We start from the raw sequence: 24,705 nt of genomic DNA, 5'->3' as shown, positions 1-24,705 counted from the left end.
TCTTAATTAATATCTTTTTCTGTAAATCTCTCGACTTTCCGAAACCGCGAATTTTCTTTGGTAATTCCACTACCGAAATTGTAGCCGCTGATTTTCCTCCCGTTACCGGCCGTTACATTTCAAATCTCTCGAGCACAACAATCAAGGACAAGGCCGTGACAAACAAGTGCCTGTAAACATCGCGATATCTTTCGATACGACCTCTACCGCTGTTTTCCTTGTCGTTGCTATCCGCGATACTTTTCTGACCCCCGAAGTCTATGTCGTCGCCCCCTGCTAAGGACGCTTGGATCTATTTGCCAACAGCTGACGAATTACGCGCCCAGCGCCAACGGACCTCGCGTTTAACCGTTGGAACTCTTTCTCCCTCCCGCGATCGGTTTCTCCGTAGTTGTCAATCACCACAAGGACCGATGGATGACCCCCCTACTCCCGGCGATCTACCTCCCGCACCTCCCGTACCTCCCGCGCAGATAGCCCTCCGAGTACCGGACGAACATCAGAGCCCTCAATCTACGCACACCGTGCTAGACGGAGGAAATTCAAACCTACCGAACCCTGCCGATACCGACCCTCCCGAGTACCGCGATTCTACCGTACCCCCGCTGATCGCCCCAGAGCGAACTTCGCCGACGTTTGCCGAACCACGACGATCACCTCATGCCCTGTACTCTACCGCGCACAATGCGATGGCTGGATCACCCCCTCTCCCGCCGCTTGTCGAAAATCTACCGCCGATTCGGCCTGATCCGAGAACGCACGACTCTCGCCCGTATGGTTCACAACACTACGCGACCCCCTCCCGCGCTTCGCCTAGTCGCCCGCCAAACTCAATTGCCGCTTATGAGGCAATGCGTAAATGGAATCTAAAATTCACTGGGACACGCAATGAGGACCCAGAAGCATTTTTACTGCGGATAGAGGAAGGCAGGATCCTGTTCAACCTTCAGGACTCCGACATCCTAAATAGTCTCCCGTTTTTCCTTTCGGGGATTGCCTTATATAGGTTCCGGGCCAAACGTCCGTCTTGGCGAGATTTTCAAGATTTTGAGTACGCGTGGCGTGATCGATTTAGCAGCCCCAATTTGCAGTTCGAATTGCGGGCAGAAATCCGTCGCCGTACCCAGGGCGAACACGAATCCGTGGCTGATTATTTGACCGTCATGCGAGCATATTATGATCGTCTGAGACCTGCCTGGTCCGAAGAAGAGGAACTTGATTACTCCTACCGTAATTTACTCCCGCGTTATCAAATTCTAATTCGTCGCGACGAGGTCAGACAGTTGGATGAGTTGGAACACCTCGCCCGAAAGGTAGAATGGCGTTATGGAACAACCTCCCGTTATCAGGTTCCGCCACCTCCCGAACGCTGTCTTGTTCCCGAACTCGCTTACCGTGGGCCTCATGCCTCCTCCCGCCAGCCACGCCCGGCGTTGGCTCACCTAGGCCCTTACGAGGACCCTATCGAGACCGTAAACGCAACTTACGAGTTTCCTCCCGATCGTAACCGGAGTACCGGGACACCGTACCTCTTCCGTACCCGTCACCGCCCCCGAGTCAGGCGATTCCACCGTCATGGAGATAGACGTATTCCTGGCCGAGGACCCAATCCCGCTCCCGCTACCGATTCTACCGCTCCCGCTACCGATTCTACCGCTCCCGCTACCGATTCTACCGCTCCCGCTACCGATTCTACCGCTCCCGCTCCCGCTACCGCTACCGACCCCGCTACCGCTCCCGCTCCCGCTACCGCTACCGACCTCGCCACCAACCCCTCTACCGATCCCGACCACGGCCCCGAATCGCGTACCTCCGCCACCAACGCCTGTCAGCGTAGAAGAAAAATTTTGTCAGCTCGGCGACCGAACCCGCCGACGGTCTATTGTAAGGGCTGTGACTTCTCGGGCTATACGAAAGCCGCGTGCCCTGATTGCTATGACGCCTGGGCAGAAGACTTTTACCGGCGTAATCAGCAACGCCCGCGCACCTCCCGACCACCCTCACGCGTCCCCTAGACGGGAAATCTGAAAAGAAAAAAAAAAGAGAGAATTCAAAAAACAAATTATATCTCCCGCTCCCGTCAAAAAAAAAAAAAAAAAAAAAAAAAAAAAAAGAGAGAAAAACCAGAGAATTCATAACAGAAAAAATTATATCTCCCGCTCCCGTCAACAAAAGGAAAAGAAAAAGAGAATTCATAACAGAAAAAAATATATCTCCCGCTCTCGTCAACAAAAAAAAAATAAAAAGAAAAAGACACCGCACACAATAAATTTATATCACTCCCGGTAACAGCCCGCGACTTTTGGAACATTTCTTTCGTTAAACCTCCCGCTTCCGTATTTCCGACCACCATCAGAATCTTCATGATCCAGTATCACCAACGTCCAGACACTTACGTAACTCAGTTCTAAAGTACGGCCGATTCGTGACCTCTCTTTCGTTAGCGAAGGTTGAAGACCTATTCGGTCTTCCCCCACGGGGAGGGGAGTTGTAACGTGGCGTTTTCAGCCCCGTTACTACGGCACCCAAATCTCCCGGAATTTCCTCCCGTTTTTCGTCAATAATCTAGAAAACTGCAGCACACCGAAACGAATCACCAAGGCTAAATTGAAATAAGAGATATTCCGTATGTTAAGCTAATTTTCGTTGTCGTTCCGAATATTCTCTTATGTGACCTGGGAAAATACCGACGAGTTGAGCCAGGACGACCTACGAGGACCTCCCGGGCCCTTTCCTCCAAGGGTACAACTCTGACGTCATCCGTGCCAATCAGACTACCGATGTGCACTCTCCCGTGGTGGACCGGACCACCAGCTGATGACAGCATCGCAAACATCTCCCGCCTCCCGATCTACCGAATCGCTACCGGCGTATAGGACCGCAAGACGACCCGTCTACGATCTCCCGCTAGACGATAGGTGCGTAAGACGCTCTGCTATCGACGAATGGATGCTACGGAAGGCGGCGTATAGGGTGGCATGAACTGAGTAGTGTCACCTCCCGTCCCGTAACTTACTGGCCAGGAGCCAGACCAACATAACATCTACCGTTCCGGAACTGATCCCGTCACCGGGTAAAACTTGGTAACCTCCCGAGATGACGTTCTGCCTAGGAAGACATGTAGGGGCCGAGGCACAAGTGAGCCCAGGACTACATTCCGACTCCCGAGACGACATAGAATAGAGATGTTGCTCTTAGGATGAGGACTCCAAGTGCCTGAGTCGACGCAGCCTTGGATGGCCTTCTGAACGCAGACAGCCAGCCGGTCAGTACTCAAAAGCGAGCGCGGCCGATGAGGAAGCATGGATGATGACGTCAGAGGAGAGGAGAGGCGCCGAATAGGCAAATTCAATTGTCACCAGAAGAATTGCGCCCTACACCTGTGGCCTAATTAGGAGAGGGAATCGCCAATCCGGACGATTTCCGAGTAAGAAGATCCTGGACACCGGCGCTCAACTCGTCCTACTCTACTAGATACCGGCAAACAGACAGGACGTTTTGGTTAGATCCTTCCTTACCAATTCAGATCTTCCTTTGCCGTTTCCCAAATCTACCGTCTACCGCTACCGTTTTCACCCAATACTACCGCTACCGTTGTTATTTAGATTCACTCCCATCCGCCCCTTAGCTACAGTATAATTAAAACTAGAATCCGTTAAACAATTGTATTAAAGTTAGAGTCAGTGGGTGCCGAACTCCTTCCGTTAAGGTAAGGTTTTCCACCTTCATAGAGAGGCACGAAGTAGCCACGTGGGGGATTGCAAATTGCCTAGAATATTTCGTATTTTGTTTTATTGTCAGAGTGTAAGTCAGTGGTGAAAGACCCACTGCATCCGTTATTTAGAGTGTAAGTCAGTGGTGAAAGACCCACTGCATCCGTTATTTAGAGTGTAAGTCAGTGGTGAAAGACCCACTGCATCCAGTTTATTTAAGAGTGTAAGTCAGTGGTGAAAGACCCACTGCATCCAGTATTTGATAAGTCGGTGGGAACGCGCCCCACCGCAATTTGTTACGGTCCGGTCCGTTACGTTTTTCGGTTTTTGGGCAATTTTGTAATTCCTCCCGGTTTGCCTCGTGGCTGAATTCCGTTACCGTACGTTTTGTATTTTCGCTCTCGGAGCATTTATTTGGTCTTCTACCGTTTCTCCCGTGCATTTGCTGCACGGGGTATCATTTAGTACGTTGAGTTATTAAGTAAACTCTAAGTAATACGTTAAGGAAAGCCTTGGTGATATTTGGTGATGCTGTATGGTATTTTGTTATAATTTATGTAATATTTTCTCCCGTATTTAATTTGTCATTTTTTGGGTAATCTGTTACCCCTACGGTAAATCTTGCGTTACGTTACGGTCCCGTTCTATTTGGAAAATCTATCGTCTGTTACCGTAGAGTAGCCACGGAAAAGCGCTCCGTGTAAAACCGCGCCTTTTCTCCCGTTCGTAATTATCGCTCATTCGGATAATTTGTAAAAAGATCAGTAAAACTCCCGTAGGCCTTTCGAATGTCGAAATTATAATTCTGTACTCCCGTAAATAATCTCCCGCTACCGTTCAATGAATTATATTTTGTTACTCCCGACCTATTGTAAATCTACCGATTCTGTATTGCCTACCGAATTTGTTAAAATACAGTCTCCCGAAATTACGTTACGTTATCGTTTTTTATTTGTGCCCGAATTGTTGTTGTGGATCCACGCCACTCTACCATTTATTTCGCTGTTGAACAGCCTGTGCCTAGCCAGCCACTCCGCCGGATCTGTATTCGTTTATTCCGTAAGGTTTTGTTATTTCGTTAAGTGACGCGACACGCGTCTGGCGCCCAACAATCTTTCCGTTCCGTTTTCCGTTTTCCGTTCCGTTTTCCGTTTTCAGTTCATACAGATCGCGCCGAAGGCACGTGGGTTTTTCCCGGGTCCAACCCGCCTGGGGGAAAATAGAAAACCTTCTACGTCGCAAGTGGTGCCCAATGTGGGGCCACTAAAAAGGGTGATCTGTTTAAAAAAAAACCCCGTTGCAGTATTTGTACAGCAGGTTGAGAGAGTGATGATAATTATCGTGCTTAAGTCACAATAAATTGTTTGTCTGGTGGCCCGCACTCGATTTATTGAGATTCATCGAAAAAAGATTTACGTTTGAAAAGTTCGTTCACCTTCTCATCTGCTACTACGCTCGTCCCTAAATAGATTCGCGTTTGGAAAGGAGTTTGTCGTGAGTGACGTACCGGAAGAAAGACTGGTTCCTCTCAGGTGACGAGGTAAGAAACTTTGGATTGCCCGGCGTCAATTTGTTTGAAAGTGGTCTCTTCGAAGGGGCTCTTGGTCTGTTGCGATGGATCGAGTTGTGATGAATGCTCCGATATCGTAAACCACTAGGAAGAGAATAGGTGTGAAAGCTTACTGGCTAAAGTGCTGCGTTTTCTGTCTTGTGGACTGGTAGGAAAAGTAAGGATAGTAGTTGTGATTGAGCAATACAGTGAGTACTGGAGGGCAAAAGTCATTGTAAGCTTACCGACGACTCCCAAGAGCATGACCTGGATTTGATTAGACTGTAGCTAAGGCCGAGCCTTATTGGTCGTAGACTCTTTTCGTTCAGCAAAGTCATTCGCCGTTCCAGTCTTTCTGATTTTTTGTCAGCGAGTAGGGTCGGATAGGAACTTTTCGTTCGTGACCTTCCGGGAGAAGTGACTTCTTTCGCGAGTTTCAAAGGTAGCTTCTAGGTATTTGTGAATGTCCGTACGCCCATGGGAGTAAAATCCTTTGGTTCGTCGGATTGGACACGGAACTGCTGCGTTTTTTGTTATCGGTATGCTTGGGGTGAAAAGGAAGGTATTAATTGTGGTGACACAGTACAGCAGGTACGTCGGAGAGGCGTATATTATGGCTGACTCATAAAACATTACAGAGGTAATAGGTATGGTCTGCAGACGGCGAGTCTAGAGGCGAGATAGGGAATCCTCCATATTGGCGAGTCTTTCTCTCTCTGATTCTGTTACAGCGATACAGATTGTGGGATAGGAAAGGAACTCTTAAGTTTGAAGCATGCCAGTGTTAATGATTTGTTATCAATTTGACGAGCGGAGTTGGTGAAGTCACAGTCACGTACGCCACGATGGAAGAGAGTTCACTCAGGGAAAAACAAAAATACATTTTGAATATCACCAGTAGTTCCAACTTGTAAATTACTAAGTGAAATTTTCGTTATTACACAACCACGAACATAATTATTTCTCAACAGCCAAGAGGGACAGCGTCCTTTTGGCTAAACTGGGTGGTATAATTAAATCATCTGACGTTGTTCTGCCTGTGGGAATAGGAACCCTCGATTTTCATAATTGTAATGGAAGATGCTGTATTCTTCCATACATCAATGTGCTTCGTAAACTTCAAAAAATGTTGGCTGTTCTGACTCAATATAGAAGGTAAGCTTGACGTGATCATAACTGGAATAGTAGGACACTACGCGATATGATTGGTGCAGAATATCCCTAGTGAAATTTACGTACGATGGATGCGGGTCGAGCGGCGCCAGATCCTCACCTCTTCCGTTGCGCTGCTGTGAATCCGCCTTGGAGGTAGTGGGACTTGGCGGGCTTTTGATCGAAAAACACTCCAAAATATTCGCACGGCAATGTGAAGTTGGCCGCCAAGGACCACGTACTCCAATTTTTTCGTATTTTTTCACAATTTTATATTCTTCCGATTGATAATTTGGTTTGTTATGCGTGTTTATTCCAATCTTCATCGGTATAACTTCTGTGCATGATGCAAAATCATATGTACTGTGACGAGGCGTTTTCAGCCCCGTTATTACGGCACCCAAATCTCCCAAAACTTTCTCCCGTTTTTCGTTAATCTTATAGAAAACTACAGCACACCGAAAAGAATCACCAAGGCGAAATGAAAATAAGAGATATTCCGTATGTTAAGCTAATTTTCGTTGTTCTCTTATATGACCTGGGAAAAATACCGACGAGTTGAGCCAGGACGACCTACGACGACCTCCAGGGCCCTTTCCTCAAAGGATACAACTCTGACGTCATCCATGCCAATCAAAACATCGATGTGGACTCTCCAGCTGTGGACCGGACCATCAGCTGATGATAGCATCGCCAACATCTCCCGCCGCCCGATTTCCCGAACCGCTACCGGCGTGTAGGACCGCAAGACGACCTGTCTACGATCTCCCGCTAGACGATCGGTGCGTAAGACGCTCTGCTACCGACGAATGGATGCTACGGAGACGGCGTATAGGGTGGCAGGGATCGAGTAGTGTCACCTCCCGTCCCGTAACTCACTGGCTAGGAGTCAGACCAAACTAACATCTACCGTTCCGGAACTGATCCCGTCACTGGGTAAGACTTGGTAACCTTCCGAGGTGACGTTCTACCTAGGATGACATGTAGGAGCCAAGGCACAGGTGAGACCAGGCCTACATTTCAACTCCCGAGACGACATAGGATAGAGATGTTGCTCTTGAAGATGAGGACTCCAAGTGCCTGAGTCGATGCGGCCTTGGATGGCCTTTCGAACGCAGACAGCCAGCCGGTCAGTACTCAAAAGCGAGCGCGGCCAACGAGGAAGCATGGATGACGACGTCAGAGAAGAGGAGAGGCGCCGAATAGGCAAATTCAATTGTCACCCAAAGAATTGCGCCCTACACCAATGTGGCCTAATTAGGAGAGGGAATCGCCAATCCGGACGAGTTCCAAGAAAGAAGATCCTGGACATCGGCGCTCAACTCGTCCTACTCTACGACATACCATTGAACAGACAGGACGTTCATAGTTAGATCCTTCCGTACCCGTTAAGATCTTCCTTTTTCCGATTTCCTTCATCTACCGCATCTCTACCGTTTTCACCTCTGTTCTATCGCTACCGTTGTGATTTAGATTCACTCCCGTCCGCCCTTCAGCTTCAACAGTTTTATCAAATCTCGAGCTACTAGTTAAAGTTTCAAGTTAGAATCTGTGAAATCAGTGGGTGCCGAACTCCTTCAATAAGGTAAGGTTTACCACCTTCTGAGAGAGGCACGAAGCAGTCCAGTGAGGGTTGGGAACATGGACGTATAAAATATAGGGACGGAGCACAAAGTCCCATCTTGGGTTAGGGGTGAACTCAGTAAATCGGGAGAGAAAAAGTATCCCCACTCAAAGGGTGGACGGCTCCGGATTGGCGGAGCACTGCGCATGAGCGCAGTACGCCGCGAATTAAATCAAATGTAGTGCATCACTACATCGTTTGTAGTGCGAAAGACTTGTCTCATAAAATAAAACCTGCCACTTCAAGCTTTTTCCGAAATACAATTAACAACTAATATCACGCATCAAAAATAAACTCTCGCATGTAAATATTGAATATAATTATACACATAAACATTAATCATGTGTAATAACAGTACAGTTGCTGTGAAAAAAACATTCAAACACATAATTCAAAGTGAAATTTATTTATTGGGAAGAAAAATTCCATATGTACAATTAATATATAGCACAGTCACACAGTTGGTGTCACAGTCGATATTTGAAAGGTCTCCTGAAATGAAAAATGCACAATTTAAGTTATTGTCGAAAAATCATTAGACGAAAATCACATTTAGCTATGCAGATGACAAAACAAAATCATGCGAAAATTCGTAAACTACTCGTACAAGTGCATAGAAATGATGGTAGCATCTATATGTGTATTATACAAAGTTGAGGGAAAAGGAATAATAGAATGGTAAAGAACAGGTAAGAAGGAACTATAAAATCAGAAAGATGGAATGATCTTTTATCTAACAAGGCATAGATTTATACATATGTGTATACACGTTCAAATCTAAGCTATGATTATTCATTACAGATTTTCGTGACATTTCCACGACATTTAATGTCCCCTGAACTGAATTGAATTCGTGAAATGTTGTCTAGTCGAAACTTCGACCTCCGTATAGTCAGCCTCCCCACCACGGAAAAAAAATAAATTACTACACTAAACATTAAAAACTATTTGCGAACTGTCCAAAACCGGGTTAAAATATTTTTGAACCCGTGCCAACTAGTAGGAATTTCGAATTTTAGGTTGGGGGGCCAGCTTTCCGACGTAGTCGGCCCCCCCACCTTCAAAAGTTGATCGAATTGAAAAAAATCGATATCGGAAATAACCAACGAATTACAAACCATCTAAAACTATTTTCGAAAAATTTATAACCGCTGCCGATCGCCCGCTATTTTCGATTTTTGGTGAGGGGGCTCGACTTACCGCGAATTCAGCCGCCAAATCGCTCAGGCCACGGAAAAAAAATAAATTACTACACTAAACATTAAAAACTATTTGCGAACTGTCCAAAACCGGGTTAAAATATTTTTGAACCCGTGCCAACTAGTAGGAATTTCGAATTTTAGGTTGGGGGGCCAGCCTTCCGACGTAGTCGGCCCCCCCACCACTAAAATGTGATCGAATTGAAAAAAATCGATATCGGAAATAACCAACGAATTACAAACCATCTAAAACTATTTTCGAAAAATTTATAACCGCTGCCGATCGCCCGCTATTTTCGATTTTTGGTGAGGGGGCTCGACTTACCGCGAATTCAGCCGCCAAATCGCTCAGGGTTGATCGGATTGGAAAAATATGATGACAGGAATTACAAACCAATCAAGAACCATCCGAAACTATCTGCGAATAATTTTTAACTATCGCCGATTTTCTTTTATTAAAAATAATAATATGTAATAATAATATTAATAATAATAATAATAACAATAATAAACTCCACGATTGAGTGACAACATGACTTCAAAAATGAAGTCGATTTCAGCTGATTTCGGGCGATTCCAGTCTGTGATTTCAATGATTTTGAATGGCTTCGATTTCAATGATTTTGAGTGTCATACGGCATGATTTCGTGTCTGCAACTGACTTCGAATGATTTCATGAATTTGAAATCAAATTTTTCAGATGGAATGGAATCACTGAATTACGATTGATAAATATTTGAGTGAACGCACGAGAGTGGGGCAGAACAGGCGGTTGTTAATCTTTAAAACCAACTCACTGAACAATACGAGTCAGCTAGATGATCTTGGCTCCATTCTCGAGCTTTATCAAAGAACTCGCGAATAAATAGTATCTTTGGAATTAAATACGGGATTTCAAAAAATGAGAATACGCGAGTGAATGCGAGATTTCATGTTTGTGATTGGTAGACTCGTCGAATTCGAAATTCAAAATTATGCTCGTGACCCGACTCACGCAAGTGATTTTGGATTTTGATCCATCGACTTCAATTGATCTCGTTGATTTCAGACGATTTCTGAGATGATTTCAAAACTGATTTCAGCAAGTTGAAGGCACCTGACTTCACCGATTACGGTGAATTCAGTGATTTCGATGTGATTTCAAATTGATTTCATCACAGAGTGACGCCATGATTTCGGGAGTTAGTCTAGCCCCTCGCAATCATCCCCATTAATTGATTTTGCATTTCAGTTAATTCTAACTCAAAGCAAATGCGATAAATTGAGATAAACAATTGAACGGATTTTTAATATTTTCATGAGATATCGACGGACAAAAAATTCATCACACACACACACATCCTAATACCTTCAATTTTTTCAAAACGGGAGGCGAAGCCGAGTTGAAAATCAATACTAAAAAATGCTAACTTTCCGTGAAGTTCGTTGAAAAATAACCTAGATCTAGTTTATTGGTTTCCACGCTCATTGTACATTTTGGAATTCTCAGAATTAGGCCCACTCACATTTTGAAAAAATGATCTCTGCTCATAGCTTTTTTTACTTTTCCTAAACTTACAATTAATTTCGTCAATCACATAGTACTTTCTATTTTTCTGATGTTGATGAGTGGCCGTGTCAGCTGGGGTTTACACAGGTAATACAAATCATACAATTTTTTTGTGTCGCAGTAAAACAGTTTATTAGGTAGGGAAGACTATGGCAAAATGAGAAAACATATTTGAAAAAATACAATTGGTTCAATTTTTTATATCCTCTAACGAAGAGAAATAATCTTCTCAAAATTGCTCTGCTATGCTCTCTGCGGTTGTTAACCAGATAATAAACGAAAGAAAAAAAAAAGTTTCAAATCCAGAATGGAGTATGACATTAAAGTCTGCATCGTTGGAACGCAACGAAATCCGAAAAAAAAAATATTTCAAATATATTAATTCACCAAAAATGATCCTGCTATGTTTTAAAAGGGAAAATGACTAGAAATAACTTGAAAATGTTAATAAACCTACAAGGAGACGACAGAGCTTCGATGTCGCGATTTGGGTTCTCCTTTCGCGTGGTGAAAGTCGAAGACCTCCGAATCAACGTCGTTTTTGATTTTTGTTCCAATGGGCCTTCGTTCCCGAGATATCGCGATTTGAAAATTTGGGAATTTCGGACGGAGTTCGGCTTGCGCGTAGAGTACGTTGAGCGTTAACGCGTTTACCAACAACGGTCGTAGCTCATACGGTAAGACGACGGACTGGCACTCTGTCAGTTCTTGGTTCGCGTCCCCGTGCTTTTTTTTTTTTTTAATTTTTTCTTTTTTTTAATTTTTTTTCTTTTCAATTTTATAATCTCTCATCAGACTTTGCATGCGTAGGTAAATGAGAAAATTCGAAAATATATATTACTAGTTTTATCTATCTATTATATTAAAATAATTAATCCAACAATGAAGTCACAATTACATAGCAAAATAATATTTCATAACGAATAATTAATTTATCAATCATGTCACAATAAGAAAGCAAAATCAGATGAACGAGCAGCAACCACATTTAATCTTGCGGATTTTTTCATTTTATAAAATATTATTTTGCTATGTAATTGTGACTTTATTATTGGATTAATTATTTTAATATATTAGATAAATAAAACTAGTAATATATATTTTATAAAATGGAAAAATCCGCAAGATTAAATGTGGTTGCTGCTCGTTCATCTGATTTTGCTTTCTTATTGTGACATGATTGATGAATTAATTATTCGTTATGAAATATTATTTTGCTATGTAATTGTGACTTCATTGTTGGATTAATTATTTTAATATAATAGATAGATAAAACTAGTAATATATATTTTCGAATTTTCTCATTTACCTACGCATGCAAAGTCTGATGAGAGATTATAAAATTGAAAAGAAAAAAAATTGAAAAAAAGAAAAAATTAAAAAAAAAAAAAAAGCACGGGGACGCGAACCAAGAACTGACAGAGTGCCAGTCCGTCGTCTTACCGTATGAGCTACGACCGTTGTTGGTAAACGCGTTAACGCTCAACGTACTCTACGCGCAAGCCGAACTCCGTCCGAAATTCCCAAATTTTCAAATCGCGATATCTCGGGAACGAAGGCCCATTGGAACAAAAATCAAAAACGACGTTGATTCGGAGGTCTTCGACTTTCACCACGCGAAAGGAGAACCCAAATCGCGACATCGAAGCTCTGTCGTCTCCTTGCTAGTAGGATCATTTTTATGCTATGTATATTTTTTTTAAATTTACGTTGAATTTCGTTGCGTTTCAACGATGCAAACTTCAATGTCATAATGGAGTTGCTACTGAAAGGATGATAACTGTTCAAAGTATTCCGGTATTTCAATCACACTTCTTATTCTCTACCTTTGTTAAACGGCCTTTGCAATCGTTCTCAGTTCACATGAATAAGGAGGTTTGAAATGAAAATAAACTTTTATTTCATGGTTTTGTTCGGCCATGGTCAGCAAGTGAAAATAACTAATTGTAGGTTGACAATTGTTTCCTCGGATACTTTTTGCCCGGCCTTTTTACAATCGTCGTATTCCCACCATGACCCATCTCGTCTGCGGCAGAATGCGGTGTAATGACCTATAGCGGTCGATTGGGGAGAGCGGGTCATAACAGCACCTTTTGGTGGTGTAAAATGAACAATTCCTCGCAAGTCAAATTCCGATTCCATAAACGATAATCGGATGCTTTTCGGAATCTGACGCAAGTAAGTACGAGTTTCATCCGAAGTTGGATTGAAGGTTTCATCTGAGGTTTCGTCCAAGAGATTTAGGTCATAGGTTTCGAATATCACAACGCCACCTGTAAAAACGAGGTGAAAATTTCATAAAACCCTGGGCTATAATAGTCGCCCAATAACCTTGAAAAAGTGAATCCCAGTACCTATCTACCAAACCACCCAACCTTGGGTTTGAGACTGTGGTGATTATTACTCTATCTCAGCAGAGAGTGGCTAAGTATTTCAAATTTTTTTTAATTTGGATTGTTTTGTTCAATTTCAGATTTGGATTCTAGATTCCAAAAAAGTCAAATACGTAGCCATTTTTTGCTGAAATGAAGCATTAATCTGTATGAAGTCTCATTTCGATCGCTTGGGTGGCTAAAAAGAAACACCTAATAAATACCTATTAGGTTCATATACAAATAAAATTTATTTAGATCAAATAAAATTTATTCAGATTAAATAATTCAAGAAAACCCATTTCTCTGGGTGAACGAATCGCATTTTCGAGGTGATCTAAAGTTCGGTTCAACCGTGATCTATCCGTAAGTCCAGGTTTAACAACTGGCCAAATGCATATTATTTTGGGACTTCTCTTTCTTGTTTATGACGGCCTCAGCTGATATCGAAAAGAATCTTGCCAACCTTCGGTCTTGTGAACTCAAAACTCAAGAACTAGATCGAGATAAAAACTTAGCAGCTCCATGTTTTTGTTTGACTGATTGAACAATTAGGATGGTTTCTCATGAATGTTGGTAAATATTTGTTGGATTTCCAGTATTATTCAATCAAAGTTGTCAGCAATCTGAATTCTTTTCATACCTTCGAGTTTGTAAAGTTTTTATTTTCAATGCTACTTGTAAGTCACATGCCAAACGTGGATTTTTCACACAAAAACACTCGATTTGAATCTTTTTTTACGGAGGTTGGGGACCAAAATGCAAACGATAAGAAATCTTTGAAAGTTCTGTCATCGAAAGATAGATAGATGAAGTGCTTACTGCCAAAATTTCAAGTCGATTCACTACACCGTTTACGATAAACTGATTTTTGAATTTGTTTTTTATACCCGCAGAGGTATGGAGAGCCGATAAGGTTAGTATGAAATCTATTCTACCGCGCGGGTGATACGAAAGATTTCAACTCATCTGATCGGCCCTCCATACCTCTACGTGTATAAGAAGCAAATTCAAAAATTAATTTCCTAGAAACGGCGTAGAGAAACGAGTTGAAATTTTGGCAGTAAGCATTTCGTTTATCCATCTTTCGACGATAAAACTTTCAAAGATTGCTTATCGTTTGCATTTTGGTCCCCAACCTCCCTGAATAAAACTGCCATAGTAATTGAGTAAGTAGACTTAATTAATGACCCTGAAGATATCTGCAATAGGGTAGGCCAAAAAAAAGACTATTTTTTTTTCATACTATATGAGAATTTATCGGACGAGACCAACCAAATTTTTAATTTAAGTCTTCTAACTGAGGAACTTCTTTCCTCAGTTAGAAGACTTTAATAGGTATACGAATGATAGAGTCACTACTACAACTATTTTTTTTTCCTTAGTTACCATGAAAATATTATTCAGGCTGACGAAAAAAAAAATTCTCTGAAAGTTTGAGCTCTCAATATTAATATCAGGAGGTGGCTCATCGTGATTTTTGATTTCCCATTTAAATAACACGGAAAATAGTTTTTTTTTTTTTTGGAATTTTATTCATTATAACAAATCATCGTGTTGTAAAAATCAATACATATTCTTGTAGGAAATTGAACGATCTCCAAAAAAAGGTCTGACACGATTTTTCGCTCAGTCGAAAAAAAAGTCATCATATACCGTTTGTGGTTGAACTTTAACCTTGAATAAATTTCAAACGAGTGGACTTAGCGAAAAATCATCTCAGACCTTTTTTGGAGATCGTTTAATTTCCTACAACAAGAATATGTATCGATTTTTCACAAAACGATGATTCGTTAGATTGGAATAAAATTCCAAATAAAAAAAAAAACATTTTCAGTGTTATTTAAATGGGAAATCAAAAATCACGATAAGCCACCCCTTAATATTAATATTAAGAGCTCAAACTTTAAGAGAATTTTTTTTTTTGTCATCCTGAATAATATTTTCATGGTAACTAAGGAAAAAAAATTAGTCTTTTTTTTTTTGCCCACCCTATGCAATCTGTATACATATAATATCTGCAATGTATGCAAAAATGAAATTTGGTAATCTACAGCTCCTGCACTATAGCTGATAGGTATTATGAGCGATAACTTTATGAGGACTTTTTTTTATCCCTTTTCAGATTGGATATGATCGAATTACATTTTTTTTTTTTCAATCCTATATACGAACGCTACTTCCAATTGTAGGCAATCGAGAAAGGGACGAAGAAATCGTCAAACAGTTATCTCTTAGAGCCATAGTGAGGACTGCAGATTGCCAAATTTCATTTTCGCACGTGTGCAGATATATTAGGGGTCACCTCAAATTAGCTTAAAGCATTACAAGGATGCAGATCTCGCTCAGAAAAAAGTAAAAGCTTGTAGCTAGACAACAAAATTACCTTTCACCGATAGCGTAGTCATTTCCTCTCCGTCACAGTCTTTGCCAGGACATTGCTTCGGATCCGATATAACGAATCCTTCTTCGACGCGAATTCGGTAATCTGATCGTAAAAGGTCTTTCCGGTTGACTTGAATCAAATCATTGACTCGTGGTAGGCAGCCATTAACGCATGTTGAGATTTCTTGGATTCCCACAATACTCTTGAACAGTTTTAAGCACAACGGGCCCGACGTTGTTTCGCAATTTATTAGATAACAGTTGTTCGGACTGTTTTGCTGTGTAAAAACTTCACTCAAGATTTTCGCGCGAAGGTAATAAGTGTTCTTGTTGATTCCAGCATCCGACGTATCCAAAATCATCTTGAAAAATAGATGTCTTGTTGCAAGATCCGACGCTTTTTCTTTAAATGCATCGCTGTCTAAGACAGCGGCTAAAAATATCTGGAATATGCTGTCAAATGCGCAGGTCCTGATCAAACTCAGCTTCCTACCTCCTACATTGACGGACTTGAGTTCGCAAAAACTTCCGCCCTTTAATACAGGCACCTTCGTGATTTTGGAGTTGACGATAAATTCGTTGGCAGTATAATCACGTTGGAGATACCGCGCACCCCTTTTTTGCACCGTCGTAGACAATCCGCGCCAGTTTTCTTTAAACCCGCTGTCTACTACAGTTTCTACAGTATTTCGTGGTAATTTTTGGCAGTCCTTACAAATTCTTTTTTCCCCATAACCTTCATCGTTCCCTATTGTTCCAGAACACATTTCTAAAACGTGAACGGCTTTTCCGCAAAGCGCACAGGTATGGGCTCCACTTGGCAAATCACCGTTTGCGCATGCCGGACAATTATTCGTTTCTCCGCTACCGGTATCTATCTCCATTGGGTGTTCTTGATGATCCGAAAGATTTTCTTCGCTTTCAATTACTTTGGTACATTCTACAGTGGGTTGAGTATGTGTTTCTTTCGCATCTATTATTTTGAGTCGACCGTTGATGTAGTCTACGTGTCTTTTAACGAATAAGTCAGCCCTTATTGGCAATGTTATATTCGAAAAAATTCTATTCTTTATGTTATTGAATTCGGCTTCTACAGCCGCGCTGGAAGCTGGAACTCTACCGTAACCGAATTTATCTCGGCGTATGCTTGACCACAAAGGAAACCACTGCATGTCACGTAAAACACGATCTACAAGTTTTGGGAAGCAGTGAGCGTTTTCGCGATCGCCTTCGTCTACAAGAGCAGATGTAACCTTATCGTTAATTTCAGTTGCCCATTTACCCCACGTACTCGGCTCTTCGTTTTCTGTATCGGTAGTTTCATTATCCGATGTGTCTTCATTAGGCTCAACATCTTCGAGATTTATCTCATTTGTCAGAAACCCTTTCATGGTATTCTTATAAGTTTCGCATGGAGCAAGTTCTCCGCTTGAAAGGCTTCCCTCAGTTTCGGTTCTTGCGATACCAAAAATGCAGAATATGATTTTCTCTGCCACGTGCAAGGATCTTGCCAGTATCAATTGACCAATACAAGCCAAATAGAATTTTCGTACCCGTGGATTCATTTTTGACAGAAAGCTTGAGTATCCTTTAATAAAGTGCGCAACGTCTATACGAATGTAACAATCTTTCGGAGGGGTATTACCCCAACACTCATTTGCGTATTGATTAATAGAACTGCAGTTAGTAAATACTCTAATAGACGCTGTTAGTAACGCTTTAGAAGAGTCACACGTAATTTCTTTTGGGGGTGGTGCACCTGTTCGTACCCATTCCATTAACCAGTAAGAGATAGAATTCGTTGTTTGAGACTCTGAAATCATCTGTGAAACTGGAAATTTTTCGTGTTCCCAATTTACAATACACTGGTATAGAAATATGTGCTTCGACTCTGATTCATTGGAGCGCAGTATTTTCTTCACAACCCCACCAGTGGCATCTATCGCAATCGATGCCCTGTTCAACATACAATACTGTCTGTACACATGGTTTTGGTGGCTCGTCCAATAGTGGGTGTAGAAAGGATTCAGGCCCAAGTTATGAATAATATTCTTGCAGTCACTTTCTTGAGAAATGGCCAGTGATTGCACAGGGTCTTTATGTAAGCAAAGTGACATCTCGTATTCATATTTTGCCATACGCAACGTTCCGGCATTGTACAGATGCGGTGGCTCAGGATCTCCAGGTTCCATTAACTGATTAGCCTCCACTGTTCTAAAAACTTCTGCAGTCTCACATCGTTCGTAAAGTCTCTGGCCTAACTCGAAGCGTTGCGGTTGTCTCAAATAACGTTTTCCACATACTCCTTTCCCCTCTGTCATATCACAAGCCATTACAATATGATCTTCCTTGACATTGAAATTTTGTATGCGTCCGTTGAGGTACGATCCACAATTGCATTTACCCATTACTTTGATTGTGCTACTATAGATTTTATTTCGCTTGAAGTTATAAGCGCACTTGACTTTGGCCTTGGCCCATAATTTCCTTGTAATTAATAGCTGCCAAATTCCAGGACGCAGTACTAGATATTTCCGGAATGGAATTGATGTTTTTCTCTTATCGGTTCTACCGTACTGTTTCTCAACAACCAACGATTTTATTTCACTTCTTGTGAAACTTATATCCACAGTCGTATGTGGAGGCTCAGGGTCTGTTGTATTCGTCGTAGAAAATGTATCATTTCCATCCGGACTGTCTGCAATTGAATAACGCGGAGTGTTCTGGTCGGTAAAATTCTCTTTCGCGCCGTCCTCAGTACCCAGAACTTTTTTTTTTAAATCCTTATCATTCATCACCATGACATATAGAGCATTTGGAGAAATCACGTTGTCTAATTCACTCGCAATTTTCACCCACACATTATTTTTCTTTGAAATAATCTTCTCATCACAAACCAATTCCAGTCTGTTGCGAAGTATCTGCGATTCTATGGCTACCCGATCATGCGTCCGAGGCCTCCCTCTTTTGGGCGCCATTATTAAGGTGATTCGATGCGAATAAATACTCGTATAGTGTAAAATTATTTGGATTCGCGAACTGCAAAGCACCGACTACTACTGAAGACTGACTCCAATCTCCGTACGAGAAGCTTTGCTCGAGACAATAGCTAAACGAATTTCTTTTAATGTAACCGCATCTAGCTCTGCATACACCTTCAAACTCCATCACTTATATTCAGAACAAAGTGCCGCCGAAAGACGAGCGATACCGAGAGTAATACATTGTCGCTCATATATACGAAATACCTTGATCTTTTTAAATTTTATGACGATTTCAGAAAATCAAACGGTAGAGAAATAAATCTGAGATTGAAAATACTTTTGACTCAAACATTTTCATTGTTTGAATTGTTTTTTTGAATTTTTTTTTTGAATTTTTTTTTATTTTTCATTTAGGCTTGCTTAAAAATTTTTATACATATATACTAATTCCTATGGGCTTCATTTAGACATATTCCATCATGAAAAATTAAAAATGTTTAAACGAGTAAATAATATTTTCAATCCCAGATTCATTTGTCTATCTTTTATTTTTTTGAACCGTTATAAAATTCAAAACATCAAGGCTTAAAAACAAATAAAACTCGGGTAAAATCTCATTTTATAAGAGAAAGAATAAAAAATTGCGGGCACCCCTTAGTAGTGAGATAGAGGATTAAAACTTTGAGGATCTTCTTTTTTCAAGGTGAATATGAGATTTTTTAACTTAGAGCATGAACATTTATTTAACATGAGGCTGAATCTAGCGGCCGGAGCTAGCGGCCGCTCGAAGCTCGCGAAGTTATTGCAAGCGAATATCGAGTTGGAATTTCGTATACATACTCACGACTGGCATTCGAACTGAGAGAAAAATTGAAACCCAGGGAGACGATCTTTGGAAAATTATTAAATATTGGTAATCGCTCACTAACGAGTTAGCGGCCGCTAGATTCAGCTTAATTTTTTTCAGCAGCCAGTGTAAAACTATATACATGGTTCACTTGGTTGAACTTATTACTTTCAAACCTTCACTCATTCATTATATTCTTTCGTTCTCAAAAAATCAATAATCGTGAGGAAAAGAGCTTACCATATGCGATAGGTAATTGTTAAAATAATGAATTCATCGATATAATAACCACAACAAATTTCAAGCGATTCGGTCGAGTATTTCTCGAGATAATCTAGGCTGACTACCGCAGTAAACCGAGCCGCAGTAAACCCCCCTGCGCGCCCCTGTAAGATCGAGAATACTTGATGTCGGCCCTGTTTGGAAAATTCTGGGCACATTGTTTCGGATGGTTCTTGATTGGTTTGTAATTCCTGTCATCATATTTTTCCAATCCGATCAACCCTGAGCGATTTGGCGGCTGAATTCGCGGTAAGTCGAGCCCCCTCACCAAAAATCGAAAATAGCGGGCGATCGGCAGCGGTTATAAATTTTTCGAAAATAGTTTTAGATGGTTTGTAATTCGTTGGTTATTTCCGATATCGATTTTTTTCAATTCGATCACATTTTAGTGGTGGGGGGGCCGACTACGTCGGAAGGCTGGCCCCCCAACCTAAAATTCGAAATTCCTACTAGTTGGCACGGGTTCAAAAATATTTTAACCCGGTTTTGGACAGTTCGCAAATAGTTTTTAATGTTTAGTGTAGTAATTTATTTTTTTTCCGTGGTGGGGAGGCTGACTATACGGAGGTGAAACTTCGGTGCTTCTTGCTGACTTTGCAATATAGAAAAGTCTCGTTTTAATATATTTTTGAATAATACATCTTATTCGATGGATGCGGTGGTTGTCAAGAGCATCCTGATCATTGCCATGGTCAATCAAATTTTTGAAGACGGCTTCAGAGCCAATAAATTCTTTCAAAGCCATGGCTGTGAGATACATTTCCGAATACTTTTTTTTCAATAGTGTTTTACCTACATTGCCTGTACTTTCATTAGATGCAAATCTAATAGCTTTTTCAGCCTTTTGGCAGATCAAGAAAACGTTGTTGGAAGGATAGAACAATCCACCCTTATTCTTAAATGTAATTAAATTGTATTTTTCACAACAATTAGAGCCCACTAATGCTTCTAGGTATACTTCGCAGCAAATGCCTGACAACAAAACCTGCCATGTGAGCTATTACACGAGTTGAAAATTCGGTAGTTGTCAAAAAGTTTGGAACGTAACTATGAATATCTATAACATCGCAAGCTGTGGTCCAATTACTATCTACAGTATCACACAGTCGGTAAACTGCCGATGATGAATTAAGAACTGCTAGTGAAGAAACAACTCTAGATGAAACGTGAAGAATTGAAATGTGTTCAAGTGGAATACAATTGCCGGTCTCATTTCCCCTAATTCATTGTGCAGCAATAATTGTTCCAAAGCAGTTGAAAATTGTCGTCCTGTTGGATTATTGTTATGTCCACTGTGTGAACGAATACAACTAAAAAAAGTTTCCAGGTGGTCTTGACTAAATTTATATGTAGGAATATACTTCAAGAGCGAGTTGCTGCCTTCGCAAAGTTTTTCGTACACCCTTTTCAAGCTTTTGATGCAAACTAGAAAGCCAATAATCCCAGTTTTTTTACCGGTACCGATCGAAACGCGACCATCGAATAATTGAAGATTTTTTATGTATATTGACAACTCATCGAGTTTCCTAAAAATTTCAGTTTTATTAACAGGATTCAATGGTTTATTGTAATTTATGGTGTTCATATCCTTGCTGAAGTCATAGCCTCTCATATTTCTTGAGTTGAAAATATCGAAAAGGTCATTCACTTTCTGAATAAATTCAATTGTTGCTCCGCAATTTGAAAAATCTCGAATTTTCAGGTCGTCTTTACAAACTCTTAAAGCATCAACAACAGATCGGCTCAACAATTGGGCAGCTACTCTTACTTTTATTTTTTGTTCCATATAATTAATGTGTGCAGAACGCAACTTGTTGCCCAAATGCATACCTTCGGAGTTTTGGATTTCGTGAAGCAAATCAAGAAATTTCCATTCTATCAATCAGCCGTTTTCATCCCTAAAAACTTTACTACTGCCTAGAGTATTTCGAATTAATTTCAGCATATGGCATGGATCTAAAAAAACTTCAACTTCTTCTTGCCTTACAGGATGCCCGAACCACCACTCATAATCATCTACATTGGCTTTTTGATTTTTTTTCTTCGTTTTTGTCTGTGCTTCACTAATGTTAAGTATCTGATTCTCTTTATCACTATTTACATCATCCTCATTGATCTCGTAATGATCTTCAATGATTTTACCGCAGCTATATTTGCTGCTGCTTCATCGCAATTAAGAGAAACTACCTTTACGTCACAATCATGCAGAGCTACTCAACACTGATTAATTAAACCTGCAATGTGAGTAGTCGACAAACCATCAATTAAAAAATAAGCAACTGGAATTTTCCAAGACTGATTTATACAATTTACTATGAAAACCAGGGTTTCGGTGGCTAGAGTAAGAGCATCATTGTCATCAAGTGGCACAGACTCCCCTAAATTCACAAGACCCTTCCCATCTTTTTCCAAATGTTTCAAAATATGCATTCCATTAAACATAAGAGAAATGAGCAATGGATAATCATAGTCTTCAGCTATTTTTTTTATAATGTCCAATGCTTCCGAATAAATTCCAGGTTCCCTCCTCAACATCCGATACCACTTGGAAATAGTTTTAGGATGAGGAAGAGCAGAATCAAACAGAACATATGCATACGCAGCAGGTGAGTAATAATGCAAAGTTAAAGCAAAGGCACGTAATTCAGGACTATAGGTCTTTGGAACACCTTCGTGATTGAGGTTACCTACTTGTCGCTTTAATAAGTCTTTGTTGACTTTTCCGATGGCTTCTATTTTCTTGAGCTGAGTTTCCGGAAGAAATTTCTCCTTTTTTAATTTCTCTATTATTCGTTCTGTTTGAGAATCAGTCTCCTCAAGAAGAGCGCCATCCACAACTGTCGCTCTGTGCGAACCTGCTACGCTCAACTGCGACCGTTGGGGACTCACCTTATTGCCGTCTTCTCGGGCAACCATGCTTACTTGCTCATAGTTTTGCTAACGAGACACGTGTTGCTCCATGTAATTCTCAATTAAGCGCTATCTTTGAGTGTAAGCCTCTATTTAGTGTGCTCATGTGATTAATACAATCATTTAGTGCTCAATTGAATTAATACAATTCAGAAACTCTCATCTACACAGTTATACTCCTTTCGAATCTCATAATATAACGAACCTTCACAGACTCTCACACACACACTCAACCACTCATCCACACGACTAAAGACTGATTACCTGACTGAATTTATAATAAACGTAAGTTATTGCAAGGTGTTCAGCGTTCTTCTCATATGCTCATTTTCTCAACACGTTCCATAAAAGCAATTTTTAACTCACAATCAGCTCGACGTCACTTGCGAGATACACGGTTTTTTTCTTGCTTCTCTTTTCGCAATTGGTTTTCAAAATTCTCTCGAATCCGCGTTTTTGTCGGGGAATGAAATATTCGTTCTGGAGAAACAGACGTTGCTCGATCCACGAACTTTTTTTCTTGCAAATCTGTACAAAAGATTTGATACAATGATTTCAATCTTACAATAAATTTCCGAAATTTTATCCATCATTAAATTGATCATAAACTCACTTCTGTTTGGAGAAACAGGTGCAAACTGTCCAGGTTCCACAAGAACAAATACCTTTTTTGAAGCTGCAAGATAATCTCTGTTTTAGAACAAGTCACATTCTACTACCTATATACATATGTAATATACACATCAAGGAAATTGTAAATGGTAAACACACCACATTCATTTCCTTTACCAGATTTCATTACTTCCTCATTCTCCTGTGTTTTACAATATTTTGATGTAGATGCATTAGCATTGGGTGATGGAGATCTTTCCGAAGTGCTTGGTTTACTCTTATTGTCAGCGATAAGTTTTTCTAAATTAATTTGTAACTCATTGTTACTTTCTGGCGGTATTTCATGGAAAACCTAAAGAGTTATTGAATTACTTTGAATTGCATTTTTCGATCATTGATTCCAATACTTCATACATTTATGAAAGCAAAGAATATAAACACTACAATCATTTACTTGCATTTACCCTCACGTTTGGAATAAATAAAAAAATTATGTCAGGCCACTCTCAGAGATATTTGTGACAATTTTACTCACAAATGGAACCGCACTTTCTCGCAGCCTCACTACGCATAAACTGTTGTCGAAATCTTTTTCAAAAAAATGATCTGAACAGACTCGATGGTCATCTGTTACTTCGTATTGGTTCAAGTGTAGTGCTGTAGCCCATTGCTGCCTTCTTTGTTTGTCTTTTGGAAAACTGTTACACAATGATGCTATTGATTAGACTAACGATGTAGTAATTTACATCGTTATTAGACTATTGCAAACGCATATTACGAAACGTCGAGTATTTCCTAACCTCAAATTTATGTCACTATATAGATATTTTACGCATCCATAATCACTAAGAACTTACCGATGATAAGTCACTTTTTTTTCTTGTTTTTCGCCACTTTTTTCACTAAATCTCCGTGCATTTTTGCAATTTTTCAGAATACATTTTTCGTGTAAACCCATTTTCTACGTATTTAACAAGTATGCCAGCATGGATACTACACGGAACTGATATTTGATTTAGCACAACAAAACTCGCCAACGAATCATCAAGCGTCCACCGGAGTAGTGGGAGGCTCATGCGCAGTTCACGTCACCCCCCTTACTTACGCGTTGCCAGATGAGAGGGTTTGTGCTCTGTCCCTATATTTTATATGACCATGATTGGAAATTGCCTTAAAGTATTGCGTATTTTGTTATATTTTTCCATAAGTCGGTGGGTACTAGCCCTACCGCATTTTATTATATTCTGTTTAAGTCGGTTGGTACGAGCCCCACTGCATCCCGTTATGTTTTGTAAGTCGGTGGATACAAACCCCACTGCAATTTGGTACGGTCCGGTCCGTTTAACGTATTCGAGTTTTGGGCAATTCTGCGATTCCTCCCGGCACACCTCGTGGCCGAATTGAATTATCGTTCATTCTGGAAAACATAGTATCTGAGTCTTTAATTTGGTCCTCTACCGTTTCTCCCGTGCATTTCCTGCACGTGGCATAATTTAGTACGTTCCGTAAGTAAGTAATTAAGTAATA

The 24,705-nt window shown here is 40.7% G+C and overlaps 2 protein-coding genes across 2 annotated transcripts; both read right to left on the bottom strand.

Annotated features, from left to right (window-relative positions):
* Window positions 1–8,469: 8,469 nt before the first annotated feature.
* LOC125501695 lies at window positions 8,470–24,280 on the bottom strand. The gene is made up of 3 exons (XM_048658089.1): window positions 24,036–24,280; window positions 23,714–23,876; window positions 8,470–8,530 (listed from the first exon to the last, which is right to left on the bottom strand). The coding sequence occupies exons 1-3, from the start codon at window positions 24,134–24,136 to the stop codon at window positions 8,492–8,494; spliced, it is 303 nt and encodes a 100-aa protein (XP_048514046.1). The 5' UTR covers window positions 24,137–24,280; the 3' UTR covers window positions 8,470–8,491.
* Window positions 12,705–16,608, bottom strand: LOC125501694. Its single transcript, XM_048658088.1, has 2 exons — window positions 15,545–16,608; window positions 12,705–13,059 (listed from the first exon to the last, which is right to left on the bottom strand). The coding sequence occupies exons 1-2, from the start codon at window positions 16,425–16,427 to the stop codon at window positions 12,710–12,712; spliced, it is 1,233 nt and encodes a 410-aa protein (XP_048514045.1). The 5' UTR covers window positions 16,428–16,608; the 3' UTR covers window positions 12,705–12,709.
* Window positions 24,281–24,705: the final 425 nt, after the last annotated feature.

This window comes from Athalia rosae, chromosome 7 (genome assembly GCF_917208135.1).
Source record: "Athalia rosae chromosome 7, iyAthRosa1.1, whole genome shotgun sequence".
Taxonomy (NCBI): domain Eukaryota; kingdom Metazoa; phylum Arthropoda; class Insecta; order Hymenoptera; family Athaliidae; genus Athalia; species Athalia rosae.
This window is presented reverse-complemented; position numbering and strand designations above follow the sequence as displayed.